This window comes from Dendrobates tinctorius, unplaced genomic scaffold, assembly GCF_039654945.1.
Source record: "Dendrobates tinctorius isolate UK_male_01 unplaced genomic scaffold, ASM3965494v1 ptg000159l, whole genome shotgun sequence".
NCBI classification, from domain to species: Eukaryota; Metazoa; Chordata; class Amphibia; order Anura; family Dendrobatidae; genus Dendrobates; species Dendrobates tinctorius.
This window is the reverse complement of record NW_027361826.1, coordinates 16,952,644-16,974,812: the sequence shown is the minus strand read 5'-3', so window position 1 is coordinate 16,974,812 and position 22,169 is coordinate 16,952,644. Positions and strand designations below refer to the sequence as shown.

Sequence of the window (22,169 nt, the reverse complement as noted above, 5' to 3'; positions counted from 1 at the left end):
TTGGGGTCCAATTTCTCCTGGTACCCTTGGGAAAATAAAAAAGTTGGTGACTAAAAGATCATGTTTGTGGAAAAAATACGAATTTTTTATTTTCACGCCCGGGCGTTATAAACTTCTATGAAGCCCTTGGGGGTTCAAAGTTCTCACCACACATCTAGATAAGTTCCTTGGGGGGTCTAGTGTCCAAAATGGTGTCATTTGTGGGGGGTTTCCACTGTTTTGGTACATCAGGGGTTTTCCAATCGCGACATGGTGTCCGATCTCAACTCCAGCCAAAAACGTCAAATGGCGCTGCTTCCCTTCCGAGCTCTGCCATGCGCCCAAATAGTGGTTTACGACCATATGTGGGGTATCAGCGTACTTAGGACAAATGGCACAATAACATTTAGGGTCCTGTTACCCTTGGGAAAATAAAAATTGCGGGTGAAAAGATCATTTTTGTGGAAAAAATATGATTTTTTTAATTGTACCGCTGTACGTTATAAACTTCTGTGAAGCCCTTGTGGGTTCAAAGTTCTCACCACATATCTAGATAAGTTCCTTGGGGGGTCTAGTTTCCAAAATGGGGTCAATTGTGGGGGGTTTCCACTGTTTAGGTACATCAGGGGCTCTCCAAACGTGACATGGCGTCCGATCTGAATTCCAGCCAATTTTGCATTGAAAAAGTCAAATGACGCTCCTTCCCTTCTGAGCTCTGCCATGCGCCGAAACAGTGGTTCCCCCCAACATATCAGGTATCAGCGTACTCAGGACAAATTGCACAATAACTTTTGCAGTCCAATTTGTCCTGTTACCCTTGGTAAAATAAAAAAAATTGAACCTGAACTATTTTTTTTGTTAAAAAAAGTTAGATATTCATTTTTTTTTAAATATTCAAAAAATTCCTGTGACGCACCTAAAGGGTTAATAAACTTCTTGAATGTGGTTTTGAGCACCTTAAGGGGTGCAGTTTTTAGAATGGTGTCACTTTTGGGTATTTTCTATCATATAGACCCCACAAAGAGGCTTCAAATGTGATGTGGACCGTAAAAATAAAATGGTGTTGCAAAAATGAGAAATCGCTGGTCAATTTTTAACCCTTATACCTTCCTAACAAAAAAATTTTGGTTCCAAAATTGTGCTGATGTAAAGTAAACATGTGGGAAATGTTACTTATCAAGTTTTTTGTGTGCCGTATCTCTGTGATTTAAGGGCATAAAAATTCAAAGTTGGAAAATTGCGAAATTTTCAAAATTTTCGCCAAATTTCCGTTTTTTTCACAAATAAGCGCAAGTTATTTAAATGAAATTTTACCACTGTCATGAAGTACAATATGTCACGAGAAAACAATGTCAGAATCACTGGGATCCATAGAAGCGTTCCAGAGTTATGACCTCATAAATGGACAGTGGTCAGAATTGTAAAAATTGGCCCGGTCATGAACGTGCAAACCACCCTTGGGGGTAAAGGGGTTAAGCCAGGTGTCTAGGGACGTATTCATGTTTCTTGATTTGTTGGAGGAATCTAATAAGGGATTTGGAACCGAATTGAAGTCTCCAAACATAAGTAGTTAGCCTTTTTTTAAGTCATGAATGATTTTGGTTAGTCTTCTTAAAAAGGTGATTTGCCCTTTGTTAGGTGCGTATACGTTGACTAAAGTGTAGCATGTATCACTGATATTGCAGATGAGAATTAGGAAGCGACCTTCTTTATCTTTTATTAGGTTGATTTTTTCGAATTTAACAGTATCCTTAGGCTAACTTCAGACTAGCGCATTTTACATGCAGCGCATGGCGCCGCTAAGCCCTGCCCCCTGCCCACCCCGTCCGGTCATTTCATCCTACTATCGCACATGGCTGCATGCGATCTGCGCACCTTATCTTTAGCATAGGGTGCGCAGACCATGCACTGTCCGTGCGCTAGTAGGATTTTTGCTTGCGCTGCGCACTTTTGAAGGTGCGCCGAATGCACCATGTTGCATTTTGGTGCGCTTGGCGCACACAAAAATCCTACTAGCGCACGGCCAGCGCACGGTCTGCGCACCCTATGCTAAAGATAGGGTGCGCAGATCGCATGCAGCCGTGTGCGATAGTAGGATGAAATGACCGGACGGGGCGGGCAGGGGGCGGGGCTTAGCGGCGCCATGCGCTGCATGTAAAATGCGCTAGTCTGAAGCTAGCCTTAATAATAATGGCTACTCCAGCTCTTTTCTTTTCTTTGGAGGATACAAAGATATGTGGACATTGTTTGTAAATTTGGGAGCATTGTCAATTGAAAATTTAGTTTCCTGCAGTCCTGCGATATCAACATTTAGTTTCTTTAGTTCCTTCCAAATTAAAAATCTTTTCTGTGGAGAATTTAGACCTCTAACGTTGTAGGACAGAAATTTGTTAGCCATAATCAAAACTGTATGCTTGTATAGTGAAACGGCAATTCGGATGGAGTGAGGTATAAAGGGGCATTAGAAAAGGGTTAAAGGATGTGGACACCAAAGCTTCCATTTGGACAAGAAGTAGGAATAAGGGTGAAGGTAGATGGAAGGGTCAAGCCGATGAAGAGCTTCCGGGGAGACTAAAGTTTTAGCCTTGTGCCCAGATTGGACCTTAGATAAAGATAAGAGCTGTAGGATTTAGGTCAATATATAGGATCAAGTATTGGAAATGCAGAGGTCTTTAAGAGTTTTGAGGCCGGCAGGAGCGTCCTCGATTGTGATAGTTTTCTGCTGGAAAGAGAAGATAACAGTCGGAGTCGGGCGTCCCCATCTGTATGGTATGTTTAATAGTCACAATTTTATTAATTACAAAAGGACATACATTGGGACGAGACAAACTTCATAAAATAGTCACATAATGAGTGCAAAATGATGGGAGAATAATGACCATTGCCTGGAAAAGAAACCCTATTGTCAGTAACCCCTGGGCAGAGGCATGCTGAGGCTGGCCAGATTGCCAGATGGATAGGCGACATGCAACCAGAAATGGCAGTGTAAGGGGATAGGCACCCTACCATACCAATTACATATCGACCACCAGAAGGCAAAGAAAGGCCAGGCTCAGCACACATATGTACAGCTGGTAGCCACTGAAGGGGCACACAAAATAACATATGAAGTGGGGCAGAAAAAGCCTCTATATAATAAAGCAATGTTGGAAAGTTCCCTGGTAAAAAAGAAGCTTGACTGCACCACCCCCAGAAAAATCATGAAATAACATTAGCCAAAGAATAAATTATCCATTGTAGAGGATGGAGGGGAACACCGGCCACCCCGACGTACGTTTCACGCAGGTGATATTTGATTCTTCAGGCGTCAGCATGCCTCTAACCATAGGGCTATACCGGCCTTTCTTTAACAGGTAATGGTCATTATTCTCCCGTCATTTTGCACTCATTATGTGACTATTTTATGAAGTTTGTCTCCTCCCAATATATGTCCTTTTGTAATTAATAAAATTGTGTCTATTTATGCAGCAATTGGTGACTCAATTTTTCTCCGTTTTTCCATATGTTCATGAGTGACACAATTATTCTCCATTTCACCAATAAAAAGTATGTTTGAAAGAATTGCAACAGATTTATTAACCCCTTCCCAACCAAGTGATTTTATCACTTTTCACATTCGTTTCTTCCTACCCTTTTTCCAAAAGGCATAACTTTATCATTTTACCTCCAAAATATATGAGTTGCAGTTTTGAACCACACAATTTATTTTACCATATAACTTAGTGAAAAATGAAAAATAAAAAACTGAAAAATAGGGTGAAATGCTAAAAAAAGCGCTAATCAACATCCATTGTTTTTTTAGTTATGATTTTATGGTGTTAATTGTATAGTAAAAAAGACCTATCACAATGTTGTGGGGGTGGATGGTGGCGCTGGGAGTCACAATGATTATAAAAGCTAATTTAAGTTATTGACAGAGGCATTTAAGTGGTTAAACATCAGCAATCAGAGCTAGATTTGATTGCTGCTGTTAGGGAGTTGTCAGATTGCCATATAACACCGGACTGGCTGGTGGCTGTCCTGACTCACGTGTGACAACTACTGAGATTACAGTGTCGAAATCTCCATCTGCACTTGCGCGGCGGCCATTTTCCAGGAAGCAATCCACCGCACAGGCAAGGATGGAACGGCAGAGCCCCTCATGCAGCACGGGACAGAGCCCGGCGGCGGCAGGCACCGGGGGACACAGCGCGGTGGCGGCAGCACCTGAGGGATGCAGCGAGGCGGCGGCAGCACCCAGGGGACCCAGCGGGGTGGCGACAGCACCCCGGGGACAGAGTGGGCGACAGCACCCCGGGGACAGAGTGGGCGACAGCACCCCGGGGACAGAGTGGGCGACAGCACCCCGGGGACAGAGTGGGCGACAGTACCAGGGTACAGAGTGGGCGACAGTACCAGGGAACAGAGTGGGCGACAGTACCAGGGGACAGAGCGGTAAGCAATAAGACGCCTGGATGATAAAAAGCACCACCATTTTATTAAAAAACGTTTTTTCCTATTTTTCTCCTCAAAATTTGGGGTGCGTCTTATAATCCGGAGCGTGTTATAAATACGGTACATAGATATACATGCTGCCGCACTTGAGTCAGGAGAGCCACCAGCCAGTCCGAGCATTCCGTTGCAATCGTCTGTGTAATACGACCATCTGACTGTGCCCTTAGATGTAGGTGCTGTCTGTATAGCACAACCTGCGCCTCCCGTTTATGGAACGGACTCCGATCTGGAGTCTGCTTCATACACTTGCACATGACCTATGACGTATATGCATTAGAAATCACACATCAGAAAGGGGTTAAGCTGCACACTCTATATCTCCCGGTTTTTCTAGCTCATCTGTGACCACTGCATAAAAAGTGTAAATGTATATTATGGGCCCTTAATGTAGGATATGGACAGAAATTATCCTAATAAGACCTTTCCCATAAGAAGTTGTTAGATTTATGAATTTTTTTCCTTCGGTTAGAACAGCAGAGCAAACTATGCTATTCTGCATGCCAAAAGCAACTAAAGCCTGAAGGTTTCTGATAAAATTAGCAAGTTTTGTGTTAAGGGAATAGATACAAAACAAGACCAAATTGTAGGTTAATTCAGAGCATGCCATGCCAATATCTTTATATTGGCAGACAAAGAGTTTCTTAATCTTCTGGTATATGGCTTTATTCACTCAAGGGTCTAAACAATCATTCTTTCAGGTTAGCAGTTTCTGGCGGTGTCACGTAGGATGTAATCATTGCGCCTGGAGACTTGTGCAGGTCTCATTAGAACCCCATTGTGTGCTGATGATTCTCTAGTGACTGGAGTACCATCCTCAGCGGGATGAGAGCATCTCTAATACCTCTGTAATAGACTGCATTAGGCCTGTTACTATTCTGCCTCAGATGTAAAAGCCTCTACAGCATTGCAAGTGATCTGGTAACTCTACAAGTTAATCGAACTTTTTATCGTGGCCTGACTAAATCAGAAATGGAAAACCTCTGGCCATCTAGCTGCTGACTGCTTGAAGATTTTTAGAAAATTATTCTGACACCGGAAGTTGTGGAGTATTTTACGTCCGCAAAATTATACATAATAAAAGTCGTTATTGTCATAAAAATAGTAACAAATATGCTTCATTATATATCCTTACCACAACAGTACAACACATTGGTTCCAACTTGTTTTTATGTATACCCCTCCCTACATGTAAAGCGCCATGGAATAAATGGCGCTATAACAATAAATAATAATAATAATAATAACTTCTCAGACAACCTCTTTCAAATCTCTGTTTCCACCTCCGGAGCCAGCGCCATTCCATCAATGTCGGCACTGGATCTCCTCGGGATCACATGACATTCTTATGTCATGTGATCCCTGAGGCCAATCAGCATCCGCTTCCCTCTCCCCTCCTTGGGACAAATTAAGACATCCGAAGGAAATGAGAGAACAGCCGTAGGTCTGATTTCCTCTGGATGTTAATTACGTCTATAGAAAAGGAAAGTGAAATCAATGCTTATTTGACACAGGGATCTTGTGACATGACAATGTCAGGTGAACCCCTGGGAGAGATTGTGTTGACACTGTTTGAACAATGCCAGCACCACAGGTGGGTATAAGTGTTGTTATTTTACTAGAGGGGAATATAGGGATTTAGAAGGGTTTGTATAAGTAGTGGACAGCTCCATTAAGGGGAGTCTGTCAGCAGGTTATTGCTATTTCAGCACTGTATCACTTACTGGGCTGTGTGCTGTTGGTTTGGTAAAATCACTGTTTTATCAGCAAAAGATTATCAGTACAGGACTAGATGCCTCATTCCTCCTAGTCCACTCGTTCAGAGTAAACTCAATCCCATCACTGATTAGAAGCTTTTTGTCAATATACAGTCTTCACAGAAAGCTGTCAATCAGAGGCTATATAGGGCTCAGCATTCAGAGCACTGCAACATCTGCAGGAGGCAAAACTGATTCTTTCACAACTACTGCACCCAGTATACTGTGGCGACACATTGCTTTAACCAGGGTCTCTGCCTCTACATCATGCTGCTCTCAGACTAAGTTGCTAAAACCTGTTGACTGAGTCCCTTTAACATGTCCACATAATTGTAAAAGGTACTGTATGCACAACCTCCCTTATTATATTGTTACAATATATACTAAATTCCTGTTTACACATTTGTCCTCAATCATTGCCAGTGTAAACTTGTCAAATAATAAATGAGTAGAGATGGTGCATCCCATTTCATAGGCCACGACAATAATCTGTGGCCGCTGCGCAGGAGAGGTAGTACTGCCTCTTACCTGGACCTGCGGCTCTTCTCTCGATTAGCCGGCCTGGTTTGCGGCGTGATGCAGATTTGACGTTGTGCTAGGCCAGCTAATCCACAGAACGACCACGGATGCCGTCAGATGAGAGGTGGTGCTCTCACTACTGTGCAGCAGCCACAGACCAACGTCATAGCAGAAGTCATGGGACATGCAAATTGATTCATATAAAGTCTAATAATGAGTGTTAGACTGCATGTGGACATAATAATGTTGACATCGCTGTCTGCAGCACAAATAATAAAATTACATCAGCAAGAATGCTGGCATGGATTCTTGTACATATGAAAGATCGTTCATCCACACACTCACCATGATGGCTTTGTGTAAATGGAGCTAAATGAGTGTAGATCAACTTGGTATATTATCTAATGCAGCTCATTATGATCATAATCTCTGATTCTGTAAATTGGAATTCTGCTTCTTTCTTCACTTATGAGCCACTTTCCCCTTGCACGTTGAATTTACCATTCTTGCACATGTACACACATAATCACTTGTGCAGAAAATGTGCCTGAAATGGCAGGTACACTTTAAAGGGAATTTGTCACCCCATTTTCGGCCCATAGTACTGCAGTGCGCAGGTGCCGGGAAAGGTCAGAGAGGTCCGGCGCCTGCGCACTGCAATACTTTACTCTGCCCTCAACAGGGCAGAGAAAGTACGCCTGCACAAGAGCCACGGCAGAAGTAAGAAGGCGGAAGTCATCTCTAGAAGATGGGAGGTGCCGGACCGGACCACAACACCATCGGACCAGACTGGACCCCCGGGTGAGTATAATCTAACTCGTTTCTTATCTTTCAGGTTACATCAGGGGCTTATCTACAGCATTACAGAATGCTGTAGATAAGCCCCTGATGGCTGTGGCCGCATCTTATAGGCCAAAAATGGGGTGACAGATTCCCTTTAATATTGCCATTAGTGACAGATATTGAGGTAGGAGGCTTTACCTAGATCATGCCTGTCTTTACCAGTAATCTATTTGTAAAAATCCCAATTCCCCAAAACACTATTCTTTTCTTTTTAAACTTTTTTAAAGAGGACGTGTGACCTGGTCAAAACGTTCCAGTATCTGCTCTTATTTTATTCCCATTGCTCTCTGAGTCTTTTCAATTTTTGTTATCTTAAAACAGGTTCAGACATATGAGCCTTTTTATTTGGAACTAATATTTATCTTAGGTTCATAATGCAGAGCACCTAAAAAACATGACACCAAAGAAAATTGTTTGCAACGCCCCCTTGTAAAGACCATTAACACTTGCACTAAATAAAAAGGAACTGGTTGAAAAAAATGAATCACTCAAGGATGCAGCGGGAATAAAGATAACTTGCCACTGTTGAACTTCTCAATGTAAACTCACTGAGCTCAGCGTTGCACAGTGAGATTTTTTTCTCACTGTGCAAGTGGTGATCTCACTGAGGTCAACGCAGTTCATTGGCCTAACTCACACTGAAGTGAGCTGGGGACGCAGCCTCAGTGACCTGCAGTAACCTCTATGACGTCACTGCTAGTCACCAACACAGTGCTCGCAGCAGCTCATTCTCCCATGGTTTTCAGCCGGGAAGGTCGCATCTTGGCACCGTCCAGGTTGAAAACCAATTATTGCAGGCATGGGTTATGGCGTGGGATAGTTTGTCAGACAGGTTGTTTTTTTTAGAGGAGACCAGAACTTCAATGGAATGGGCATTAGGTGAGTATAACTGTGTTTGTTATTTTTGAATACATTTGTAAATTGATGTGTATTTTTATTTCAAATAAAGGATTTGATTCTGGGTATCTTTTATTGACAATAGAGGGTTAGTAGTGGAGAGGCGTCTTTCTAGCCACAGAGCAAGTGGAAAGAACAGGGCAAAGTGCCAGAATTGGACCATCTAATAGGTGCATCTTTTCTGGGGCAGCTGTGGGCTGCTATTTTTAGGCTGGGGGCCAATAGCCAATATTCACTGCCCTTTACCAGCCTGAGAATACCAGTCCCCAGCAGCCTACTTTAGCTTGTCTAGTTGTCAAAAATGAGGGGGACCCCACACTGTTTTTTTCATTATTAATTTAACTATTTTTGACAACCAGTCATCATAAAGCTGACAGCTGGAGGTTACAGGGCTGCATAGTAAGGGATTTTAAAATCACGGAGAATAACTTCTTTATAAACCTGGGAAAGATGCAAAAACAGGCTAATTTGATTGTTTCCTGATCTCCTCTTCATTAAAAATAACTTACTTGTTTGTAATTGTTGGCTTCACTTCATCAGATGCCTTAACAGTTTACACATTATAGCCTCTTTATATTTCTTTTAGAATTATTTCTATAGTGCATTGTTATTGCTCCATTTTTATTGTTCACAACCAACTGCATTATATTGGTTTGTCTTATCCATGCTTTAAGTTTTTTTAAATTCTGAAATAAAATCAAACCAGATGGAGGGTGCAATGTTTCAAAGCAGTGAAAACAACCAGCCAAGAGAAACATTTAGGTACGTAAAAGAATCAAGCACTTACGTGACACAATTGGACGAGGACGCATGGAATGGGCGGGGCTTAGTAACAAAGGCAAGCCGCTGATTGGCCGGAGAAAGACAGGCGATGAGATGGAGAGCTAAAGGCGGAATTGGCCCTGAGAGAAGAAGTACAGTATGCACAGACAGACAGTACAATAATACAGATAGAGGGGTTGGAACATGTAGTGGATTCCCCTAGCTCTTAATCTGAACAGCCCAGTTAATGTACATAGCTTGAATGATTATCAAAAAGTTATAAAAAGGTGGGAAAATAAATCTTTTTTTGTGAAAATTATGATAAAGATAGTATGTAAATATGCAGACAAAGAGCTAAAGTGGGTCCCAGACAAAGATAACACACCCCCATATTCCACCAACCTCTCACCCACAACAAGAACAAATGAAAAGTTCAAAGATATTTGAGAAGAAAATTCTAAGGAAACTGACAACTTTTCAGTTGATAATTTACAATTCCCAGCATACCCCAACAAAGCAATGTGGTAGAATATGTTGGGAGTTGTATTTAAGCAGCAAGTAAAGAGGCTCAAGATACCATACCTAGTGCAGAAAGGACACTTACTGGGAACTCTGTTGATGGCCTTCAAGGGCCTTAGGACACGCACAGTACGAATAGCAGATAAATTAATGTTCTGCAGGTCCAAGGAGTACTCCACCATCCTGCAATTAATAGAGAATATACATTCAGGTAAATATAAAGTTGTATATCTTTTCGCATAATTAGTAACAAGCAACTTTTCTGCATGATAAAAACGGTAAAAGTTGACAGGGTTTTCTACTATTGCACAACCCCTCCTTTAACAGTTCCCAGGCACAGAACAAAATAAAAAAATGTAATACTTAACTCCTAGACTGGCCCCAGACTCATGATTTTGTCACTGTGTCTCCCAACAGTCAGAGCAGACTTCCACTCTGATGGAATATTAAAAGGCTACAAACAATTAGCCTATTAAGAAGGGGTTATCTAGTAGTCGTCAATCCTTTAGCCTAGATTTACATTTGTGATCAAGGCTGCATTGGCAGATTCCATTAAAAAAAATTACATATTTTTTTTTTAAAATCGTCTAACTCTATGATAGTCAGCAGGGTCTTTCAGACACTAATCAACATGTGATAAATCTGGCAGTCTTGTAATTTTTATTTTTGTGTTTCTACTACTACAAAGAGTGGTTATTAATGGTGCATACTCAGATTGGGCCAGGGTTACTAGTGGGGTACCACAGGGTTCTGTATTGGGCCCCCTACTATTTAATATATTTATTAATGATCTAGTGGATGGCTTACACAGTAAAATATCAGTATTTGCAGATGATACAAAACTATGTAAGGTAGTTAACACAAAGGAGGACAGCTTGCAACTACAGACAGATTTGAGTAAATTGGAGAATTGGGCTGAAAAATGGCAAATGAGGTTTAACACAGATAAGTGTAAGGTTATGCACATGGGAAGGAGAAACAGATGCTACAATTACTTACTAAATGGGAAACTGCTGGGGAAATCAGAAATGGAAAAAGACTTGGGCATCTTAGTCAATAAGAAGCTAAATTGGAGTGCCCAGTGTCAGGCAGCTGCCACCAAAGCAAATAGGGTCATGGGATGCATTAGAAGAGGTCTGGGGACACGAGATGAAAACATAATTCTCCCTCTGTACAAATCACTCGTCAGACCACACTTGGAGTATTGTGTGCAATTTTGGACGCCGGTGCTCAAGAAAGACATTACTGAACTTGAAAGGGTTCAAAGGCGGGCTACTAAAACAATAAATGGAGTTGGCTCACTACAATACCCAGAAAGGTTATCAAAATTAGGTCTATTTACTCTAGAAAAGAGAAGACTTAGGGGAGACTTAATATATATGTACAAGTATATCAGAAGGCAATACAGAGATCTCTCCAATGAACTGTTTGCACCAAGGACTTTGACAAGAACAAGGGAGCATTCTCTTCGTTTGGAGGAAAGACAATTTCTGCACCAGCATAGAGGAGGGTTCTTCACGGTAAGAGCAGTGAGGCTCTGGAATTCTCTTCCTGAGGAAGTGGTGACGGCCAACTCACTGAATGAATTTAAGAAAGGAATGGATGCTTTTCTTGTGAGTAACAGTATAGAAGGTTACGAATAACATAATATTATAGGTAGATCGTTGACCCAGCTTAGAGGAAGGAATTTTTTTCCCTATGGAGAAAATTGGCTTCTACTCTGTGGGTTTTTTGCCTTCCCCAGGATCAACAATGCAGAACAGCTGCACTAAAAATAGGCTGAACTAGATGGACATAAGGTCTTCCTTCAGCCTTCAAAACTATGTTACTATGTTACTGGCTATTGATCTGCCATTACTCCGTACTACTGCCTGTTAATCTACCTTTGGACTATGGAGCACAAACTCTGTAGGTCAAGTTTAAAGGGAACCTATCACGTTGGGTGATGCTATTATCCTAGAAATATAGAGTTAATATGCAGGTTAACAGCATTAGAAAGGTGCTTGGATGCTGTACTGAAACTGCACCACAGAGAGAAAATTATGAAAATAAGCAAGTTTGCAATTGACTTGCTTTTTCTATGTGATGTCATTCTCCTTCACTGAGAACTTTTATGTTTCAAAGTGTACAGTTGGTTTCTTTTGGAGCTCAGACACCAGATTTTGGCTGAGAGTGCACAGTAGTTTCATTCCAGGAAAGGAATGAAAATTTCTAGCTTTCAATCATACAGGCATGGCTACAGTCAGAGCTCACAGATCTGTGAGCAGCAGCTCTAAACACACACTGACACTTTGACTAACAGCAGGCTCTGCAGTGTATCAGTGAAGAGCCAGCTGTCAGTCAAAGTCCCAGGGTTGTGCTTTTAGGGTTGTGCTGTAAGAAGCTACTTTAGCCACACCTGCACTCCTGTATGCCTGAAAGCAATTGGATTCAGGGAGGGATAATGCAAATTTTCTTCCTGTTGACTAGCTTCATATTGCTATCAAAGGAAACCTGTCACGTCCCCCGTCCCTCAGAACCACCAGCAGTTGTGTCTACATAGCTAAACACCCTGCCTAAGGGTACCGTTACACTAAGCGATGCACCAGCGATCCCGACTGCGATATGGATCGCTGGTGCATCACTAAGTGGTCGCTAGTGAGCTGCCACACAGGCAGATCTCACCAGCCACATAGCAGCGGTTGGGGGTCGCTACTTACCTGTCAGACGCTGTGATCCTGACGTCCTCCCGCCCGCGACCATGCGTCGCTCGTCGGCGCCACAGGAAGCCCAGCAGGAAGCACCCAACGAGGAATGGTCGCGATCAGCGATAACCAGCGGGGGAGCCGGTCGCAGGTAAGTATCAGACATAGCGTGACAAAATCAGTGACGTTTCAGCGATATTGCTAGCGATCTCGCTGTGTGTAACGGGGGCTTTACAGTCCTTTTTTACTCTACAGATCTAAATAGATCTTTAGAAAAGTTATTTCTAAAGTCAATTAATGATATGTAAATGAGGCCTTTGACTAGCCCATGGAGCGTTAGTGTCTTCAGACTAGTTGGCCCAGTTAGCATACTATCGCACCCTTGTGGGCGTGATAACATGACTTACATGCGTGAGCATCATCGCCAGCGCTATACATACTTCGCGCATGTGCGCGGTTTCTCTCCCTCAATGCATTGCTCCTTTAATGTCAAGTGTACGCATCCCAGATTCAGAAAGGCGCACTGCACATGATTGTAAATGAATAAGGTAAGTAAGGTAAAGAAACCGTGCACATGCGCAAGGTATGTATAACTTGTAAGTGGGGACACAGGAGCCCCATCCACAAGTCAAAGGCCTCATTTACATATCACAAATGGACTTTAGAAATACTTTTTCTAAAGATCTGTCTATGTGTGTAATGTAACAAAGGGACTGTTAGGCAGGGTGTTTAGCTATGTAGACACTACTGCTGGTGGTTTTGGGGGCTTGGAGGCCCTGACAGGTTCTCTTTAACTTGCAGATTAACCTCACATCTGCAGAATAATAGCATTATCTGACGTGGCAGATTTCTGTTGCCATCCAACAGTTTTTATAATCACCATGTGTTGTCAAACCTTCAGGAAAGATGTCTCATTAATATGGACTACAACCAGGAATTTTTATTGTGTTCAGTTTTCATAAACTTAATATAAAAAAAGATAAAATACTTACATTTAATAGTGGACAGACTGTTTTAGAATTGTTATCCACTCTTAGTACATCCATAACCTTTCAAGTATTGCTTGTTCTGTGCCTTTTCTTCTATGCCGTAACTTATTTGAAATTATAAAACTTCAGCTCACATATGTGCTTAGGTAAAAAAAAAAATCAGACTGTCCAAAACTAATTGTAGACCCATAGCAAATTGTACTTTTTGATATTAAAGAGTTCTTATTTTTGCATCGCTTATCATGACAGTGTTGTATACCAATGTATTTGGACAAATTAGTAGGATAGTTATTGGCTCTGATACATCATGACCAGTGATTGTCTCACCAGTCTTGATGAATGGGCGTGGTGTCTCAGCTGCTCCTGAGCCCTGATTCATGACCTGCATATGAGTTGCGCCCAAATTTTGTGACTTTTTCTAAAGTTTTTACACCGCAACGCTTTGATAAATCGGGGTCATTGTCTTTTCCCATAAATATCACAATACTAATAAAGATTATTCTGACATATGACAGCTTTGATTAATCTCAATATATATTAAAAATAATGCCAAAAATCTAAATTATGTTTTAATTAATATAACTTTTAACAATTAGTATTTATACTACCTTACAAAGTCCAAAAAATAACCATTTGTATTAGGAATAGCAAGAACTGGTTTTATTTTATTTAAATTCTATTTGCTTGTTATTAGAATGAATTTGTGATCTCCCACACCAAGAGTCAACAGATTTACTTTTATTGAAGGTAATTTACACATTAAAAGAAATCCAAAAAATGAAACTATGGTCATACTTTTTCATCCATGGAAGTGACCTAGATTGGGTGTAAACATGGCAAATATTGATTTTTTGATGTCACCTTATCAACTTGTGAGATTGTCTACATACAATCTCCGCCTTTAAAATTGACCACCACTAGGGAATTTAGGGGTTATCTAAGACTAAAGTACAAGTACACCCTTTTTGAATTCTATGGTTTTATTTATCGAACATTCTAAAAAAAATCTGGTCCTTAAAATTAGGTAAATACAACCTCAGATGAACAACAATATTACAAATAACATGGCAATTCATACAGAGTCATTATTTATTTCACAAAATCCAGAAGCAGTATGTGAAAAATTAAATTCACCCCTTTAGCAGCAAGAATTTGAAGCTGTAGCGCTTAGGCTTTTTTTGCAATTTCTTTGAGCATTGCATGGTCTGACAATGTGGTAAATTATTCCTCAGAATAATGACAACTGTTTTAGTGTATTCCACTTCACTGTAGAATAATGGACTCCAGATAGTAAAGATTTGGAATCATAACCCTTCTCAGATTAAAGAATTACTCCCATCAAAATTTTTTACCTGTTAATATATTGCAGTCATCACATTATATATTACTGTGTAAAAACAATTGCTCATTTTGTCTTTCTACCCAGATAATTCTCTTTTCCATTGGGTCTATGACATTATGTGATTAAAATCTAAGTAGCTGAACCCTCCTAAGCTCTATGTGAAAACAGAAGGTCAATTTTCTCTGTATAAGTCATCAGTCACTGCAAAAGTCCCTGGAAGAGGGTAGGAGGAAACAGCTGGGTCAAGAGTTGAAGAGGGGAGTGAGTTTGCAGGGACAAGAGACTTCCTGTTTCTATATACAGCAGAGAAAATAGAAGAATTAACTGGGTAGAAAGGAAAAATGAGAAATTGTAAGAACAAAGTGCTATATAATATAATGACTGCAATATACTAAGAGGATAAAAACTTTAATAGGAGCGCTTCTTTACTAGAGTAAATAATTTACAACTGCTAAAATAAGTGTTATCATTCCTGCTTGGCATTTTGTATCCCACCACATCACCATTCCCAAATCAGAAAACTGCCAAATCGTTTGCTTTTATAGAGGTGATCACGCATTCTAATCAAATTAAAGAAGTTGTACTTACCGGTAGTTATTCTAACAATTGTACAAGCAACATACAGGGGGAATACAGCAGCCCCACACATTGTGGTCATGCCAGATACTGCACCTAGTCTCCTGGTTACTTGATGTTTAAGGCTGGGGTCACACTGCATTAAGGCAGTCTATTTAACGGTTTGCGTTACACCGTGGCATAGCGTGGTGTAACGCAATCCGTTAATGCTGCCATTAACCCCCATTATCGGGCGCATCGCCAACGCATGCCATAATTGGCATGCACTAGCGATGTGCCACCATTCAGTGACGGACCCTTGGATGCAGGCTGCAGCGTCCGAGGGTCCGCCACCGCTAGCGCAGATGAAGCATCTGCGCTAGCGGTATAGCATAACGCAATTGCATTATGCTACAGCATTAACATAGCCCGTCAGCGCTATGCGTTAGGAATACAAGGTTTTTTTGCCTTTTTATCACTTTTGTGGATGCTGCCATATTTTCAAAAGCTTTCTAATTGCCCATCTTCAGAAATGTTCTCTTATCCCCAGCAAACTCAAACTCTGCAAACACTGAAATAAAACTCATTAAACTCTGCCATTAGTCACCCTTGTATTATAGCTTAATCCTAATATGGACCGATGGCCATGAAATAACAGCATTTGCCTGAATAACAAGCAGTAGGAAGTTCTGTACACAAGAGATTAAAAATCTCACTTGGTCTATAAACTAATATATCACAGTATATAGTATGTTCCTCAGCAGTTAGATGTCAGCGAAAAAAAAAATATTTCCGAGAGTCAAGAAAAAATCTGAGTATGCATATTTCAGAAGATATGGTATGTGTTTGACGAAAAGTAATTACAGTACATGACAGTGGAAGAAAATAGAAGAATACAGCTGCAGGTATAGCTATCGGTAAGAATATTCTCTACGACTTCCCTTCATTAGTGAGCGGTACATCAATACAGATAAGCAGTCAGTCTTACTACATTTTCTCCTGCAAATTAATTTGAACCATTGTCGGAGCAATAGTGCTAGTCCAACAATTGGATTACTGTTTTAAACGGAAAAAAAAAACCTTTCCTGGAAAATATATTTTCTTATCAAATATGTCATGCTTCTGCTTCAATGTTACGCAATTTATGACAAATGGTATTATTTCCTAAAATAGGAAACAATGGAGTTCGGAGCTGTGAATTAGCAAGATGTGACCACAGAACAAATCGAAAAAGCTCACAATAGCAGGTGGTGCCAGGTAATCAGATGTTGAAGAATGACTTGAGCTGGGCATTGACTGCATCACAATAGGAATGCCTAAATAGCTGTAAATTTAAGCATGAGTGTTCTTTTTGTAGAAGGGGCAACCTGCCATTTGCAGCTTCAGTCAAAGCCGCCAAACCTCCTCTCATTTCGAGGGACAAATAGACAAGGGGAGTAACTACAGTTTGGGTGTAAAATCTGCCATGGACGGATTCATTTTCAACCAAGGAGAATGCAGCTTTAATTGAATGTGGTTGTTATGAAGGGTTCTATCACACGCTATGTTTCAATGTATTGAAATGCAAATTTAAAGTTAAGCCAGAAGGACTGTATAGAGAAAACCTTATCAAAAGTGGCAATACGACACTTTATTTCACATAGGTACTGTGTTGCTTTGTTACTTTTAATATATTTCAGTTTCTACGCTGCTATTTTATCTGGGCTTTGGGTCCTTCAATGTCTGTCCTTTTTCACTTCTACATTGTGTTTAGTGTTAGTTTATAATAAAGGAAGACATTGTTGCCACTTTGAAGGTGAAAGAGGCAAATGACTAATTGTAGGTTTTAATTAAGGACATTGCAACTTTATGAAAGTCACACTATAAAGTAAAAATACAGCACATACAGAAATAAAAATTCCAAGATGTGTCTCTGCTATGTTTCAATGTATTAAAATGCAGATTTAAGGTTAGGCCAGGAAAGACAAGGACTTTATGTAGAAAAGCTTAACAAAGTGGAAATATGACTCTTTAACTCACACAGGTACTGTGTTGCTTTGATACTTTTAGTATATTTCAGTTTATGTCCTGCTATTTTAGCTGGGCTTTGTGTTCTCCAATATCTGTCCTTTTTTTCTTCTACATTTTGGTGTTTAGTGTCAGTTTATAATAAAGGAGGACATTGTTGCCACTTTGAAGGTGAAAGGGCAAAATAACTAATAGTTTTTTTTTTAGTTTTTAATCAAGGACAACTTTCTGAAAATCCAAATACATTATAAAGATACAAAATGGCACGAACAGAGCACAAATACCAAGATGTAACATTCAATTAATGAGGATCCATACAAATGCACATATAATAGTGATGGTTGATGTCTAGATAAATCTTCAAAAACAACCCCTGGTTAACGTCAAGCTGAGCGCAATATCTTTCTCAAAATTAAATGACGGTACACCTTCTCTATATTGTATTCACATTTGCAGTACTGTTTCATGCCAACCATCTAATCTGTATGGTGGTCTTCTGACTGTCCTCTGACAGATTATGTTGTCCAGTTGGATTTCAATTGGCGAGGAGATAAACCATTGCCAGATACTTAAGATTCAGTTTGGTGCCCTGGATGAAGCTAGTCATATCTCCTGGATCTAGAGCTGCATCTTCTGTATTCTGTCAATGGGTCCTATTGCCGCCTGCACATTTTGTTGCCAAATTAACCTGGCATACTTCAGCAACATCAGTATTATGGGCCATTTACAGTTCTGGAAAAATTAAGAGACCACCACATCAAATCCCTGTCTTGGGCAGCCCATTCTCCAGACCTGAACCCCATTGAAAACCTCTGGAATGTAATCAAGAGGAAGATGGACAGTCACAAGCCATCAAACAAAGAAGAACTGTTTAAATTTTTGAGCCAGAAGCAGTGTGAGAGACTGGTGGAAAGCATGTCAAGACGCCTGAAAGCTGTTTTTAAAAATCATGGTTATTCCACAAAATATTGATTTCTGAGCTCTTCCTGAGTTAAAACATTAGTATTGTTGTTTCTAAATGATTTTGAACTTGTTTTCATTGCACTATTTGAGGTCTGAAAGCACTGCATTTTTGTGTTTTTTTTAAATTTTGACTATTTTTTCTTTGTCAGAAAAAAATGAAAAATGTATTGCTTGGGATTTTGGAAATACAGTATGTTGTCAGTAGTTTATAGAATAAAAGAGCAATTTACATTTTACTCAAAAATATACCTATAAAGGAAAAAATCTGACAAACTGAACATTTGAAAGTGGTCTCTTAACTTTTGCTAGAGCTGTATAGTGCTAAACTAAACTGCACACTGATGCCATCCATGTGCTGTCAATGATTTTCACAGTCCTTTGTCTTGTATGGGTAATTTTGATCAATGACTTGGATCTCAAGTGAACATACACATCATCCACAAAAAACAAGGAAATGTGAACAGCTCCATAGACAATAATAAGGAGAGGACATCTACTTGAAAAATGGATGTCTAAATTAGGCATACAGGTGAATAATTTGAGGTGCCTTCAAATGATCCCTTATTCTGTTCTTTCTTTGATTCAGAAAGTAAATTTCTTGATATGATTTTATACAAGTGCAATTTTGTAATTAGCAGTTGAGGACTGCTGCGACCATTTATGTGTTTTTATTTAACTTTTGTGGGTAGTTGGTTTATTAAGGGAATTTCTCTACAATCACAAAACTGAGCCTTTTATAGGGCAAGTGCGGACGGCCATAGATTTTCTCATCCAAGAGAATTGGGTTGATTATGCAAATCATACTCTGATCAAATGCTAATCAGATAAACTGCGGTCAACTCACTGATATCAGCCCCCGTTAGAAGGTTCTCACACAGTGAGCGCTGATGTCAGTGACGTGACCGGAGTCCATCAGTTATGAACTCCTCTCACCTGATTGACATCACAGCTCAGCACTGAAGTTGAGTTCTCAGGCTCAGCGTCTCTTGGGTTCATGGCTGAGTGGACGCATCATGTCACCGCTCAGCCACGCAATCCGGATGTAACAGAGTTGGAGCACATCGTGGGACATATGGATTATCGTCAGACAACTTGTGAACATGGTACTTTATTATTTTTAATTTTACAGCAATAAATAAATCAAAGAGGGTGGATAGTGTTTCTTTCAAGCAAAGGACTTTATTCTGGCTGTGTCTTTATTACAATATTACTATGGGGTTAGTAATGGGGGTGTTTTATAGATGTTTCTCCATTGCTAACCCCTGGGCTTGATGTCAGCTGACATTACAAAGTTGACAACAACTCCACAAATATTACCCCACTTTCCACCGCACCAGGGCAAGTGGGAATAGCTGAGGCTAAGAGCCAGAATTGGCGCATCTAATGGATGCTCTATTTCTGGGGTGGCTATGGCTGATGTTATTTGTCTTTTATCCATGGCCCTTTCCTAGGCTATTAATATTAGCTCCCAGCTGTTTTTTAGCCTTTGCTAATTATTGATTATAGCGGGGACCCCATGTCATTTTTTGGGTGATTCTTCCCTTTACTAACCAGTGAAGGTTAAGCAAACTGCTGTGACCTTATATTAATAGCCTAATAGCCTAGGAACCTTTAGTTCTATTGGCTTGTTCCCAGAATATTAACATCATCCCCCAGCCGTCGGCTTTCCCTCAGCTGGATATGAAATTTAGGGGGATCCCAAGTTGTTTTTTCATTTATTTTTTTATTTATTCAATGAATAGATTGTACAGTAAAATACACACACACTGACTGTCATCTTCATTATAATGCACAGGCGACGACTTATGAGAGTACTACTCTCATCAGCATTGCCTGCTCTCACTATCACCGAGAGCAGGCATACGCTTATGAGAGTACTTGTAGTCTCATCAGCTGACACCTGACCAGCAGTAACCTTTTCTATCGCCTGTCACAGCTGCTGTTTCCCATGCTGTCATCTGTCAACGTGTAATGTTAGCGCCGGTCAGAGACGCTGCTTCCCACACTGTCACACAGATGACAGCATGGGAAATGCTGGATATTCGTACCCCCATTCATTTGAATTGGGTCTGGGTACTGTTCTAGCAGCCAAACCAAACTTTTTTTTTTAAACGTTCAGTCAAACACGATCATCCGCTGGTTTGACGATCACTTATCCTGATTATGTGATGTCTAATTTTGCTTGTACATGTGTTTTTTGGACTTAAACTCAGCTGCAGGGCTGGGACACTAGTTTGGCCACGGTAGGCACCTTCTTTGGGTACTATTAAACTTCAGACAAGGGTGCGAAATAACCTGAATAACTGCAGTTGCTTGGCACTATATAAATAGTCTATAATATAAATAAATGCATAATATTAAAGACTATTAAGATTATAATTATTATTATGAAACAAAGTCAGTAAAAACGATCTTACACATAAAGAATCAAAGAAAAATATTGTAAAGCTGGCCAGCTCCTGGGCATAAATTCTGGTTTGTCATGTCTTTAAGACCGCAAATATCAGCAGAGATTGATTTTCACATTCCACAATGTATTTGGCTTATCCTTATCAGATCTGAATGGTGTAAACTTGTTAGACAGTATAACATATAAGACAACATATAAATTCTCTCCAATCCCATACAAAGCCACTTGTCAGACAGCAAGGGACCAAAATTTAGCAATATCATATGTATATTATGACTGCAATGGTGGTGCATAGCCATGTGGAACAAGACATATGTTCATTATTTTCAATATTTTAAAGAAACTGAATTGAATTATGATGACAGAAAGACGTTTATGTTGCTGCAGTGGTGTGAACGGTATCATACATACAGTAAATGAAAACATGAGGAATGTTCCTTTAATATGAATTCCCTACGCACACTCAGACAGAAGGCTCGGTGTTTCTTTTCACCTTTATAAAGGAAGGTAATGCATTTTTAAAATGCCGCTGACACCTCTCACAGGCTGCATGATGAATCTGTGGCTTCTTTATCACACATAGGGTGTCCTCAAGGGCTATAGAGGAACTTAGTCTGCAATTACCGCCCATGATGTTCAAAGTGTCTTGTTTCATTCTTCAAGCTGACTGTATGTTCCTGTGCCGTAGTGAAGCATACCTGGGAAGTCAGGCAGAAGCAGGTAGCGCTGATAACTGACCTAGCAGACAGCTCATTACAGCTCGATGAGAGCGGCTCCAGCAGGCAGAAGCCCTCTGACACAGCTTCCAGCATCCTAGCAGATCCTCCAGAGGATTTATACTCCCTTGACTTGCCTCCGCAGAAATTCACTCTATGCTATCTTCTTCGAAAAGACAGAAAGCTACAACATAGGCCGCACAAATATATTTTTAGCGAATGTTGATTCAGCCAAGAGAATAATATTGTTTCTATTGTTTCTGTCTGTCTAAGAGTTCCTCGACTTGCCGTACTTGTCTATTGATCCACCAGTAGCAAAATATTAAATCACATATGGGGCTCTATGATGTTACAGGAACATAGCACCTAATATGGAATCATCTAAATATATCGCAGGAGTAAACTTGGTCATCATCACTACTGCAAGTAACATTTACTTATACACATTGGTACAGAATATTAACTGGTTAAGCAAACATGATGCAAATGTACAACACTTTTTGCCAATATTAGCCTGATATTGACCAAGCGCCATAAATGTGGACATTAATCCAGCAGCACTGTATATTTACTGAGCAGGAATGAATCTCTTGAAATCTACAGGTGCTTCTCACAAAATTAGAATATCATCAAAAAGTTAATGTGTTTCAGTTTTTCATACAAAACTTGAAATTCATGTATTATATAGAGTCATTACAAACAGAGTGATCTATTTCAAGTGTTTATTTCTGTTAAT

The 22,169-nt window shown here is 40.2% G+C and overlaps 1 protein-coding gene across 1 annotated transcript in view; it reads right to left on the bottom strand.

Moving 5' to 3' along the window:
* The window catches only part of CACNA1I (calcium voltage-gated channel subunit alpha1 I), a 665,843-nt gene that overhangs the window by 512,337 nt on the left and 131,337 nt on the right, over window positions 1-22,169 (bottom strand). Inside the window, exon 3 of the mRNA XM_073549592.1 lies at window positions 9,853-9,950. Coding sequence (XP_073405693.1) covers window positions 9,853-9,950 — 98 coding nt within the window. The remainder of the gene's footprint in view (window positions 1-9,852; window positions 9,951-22,169) is intronic.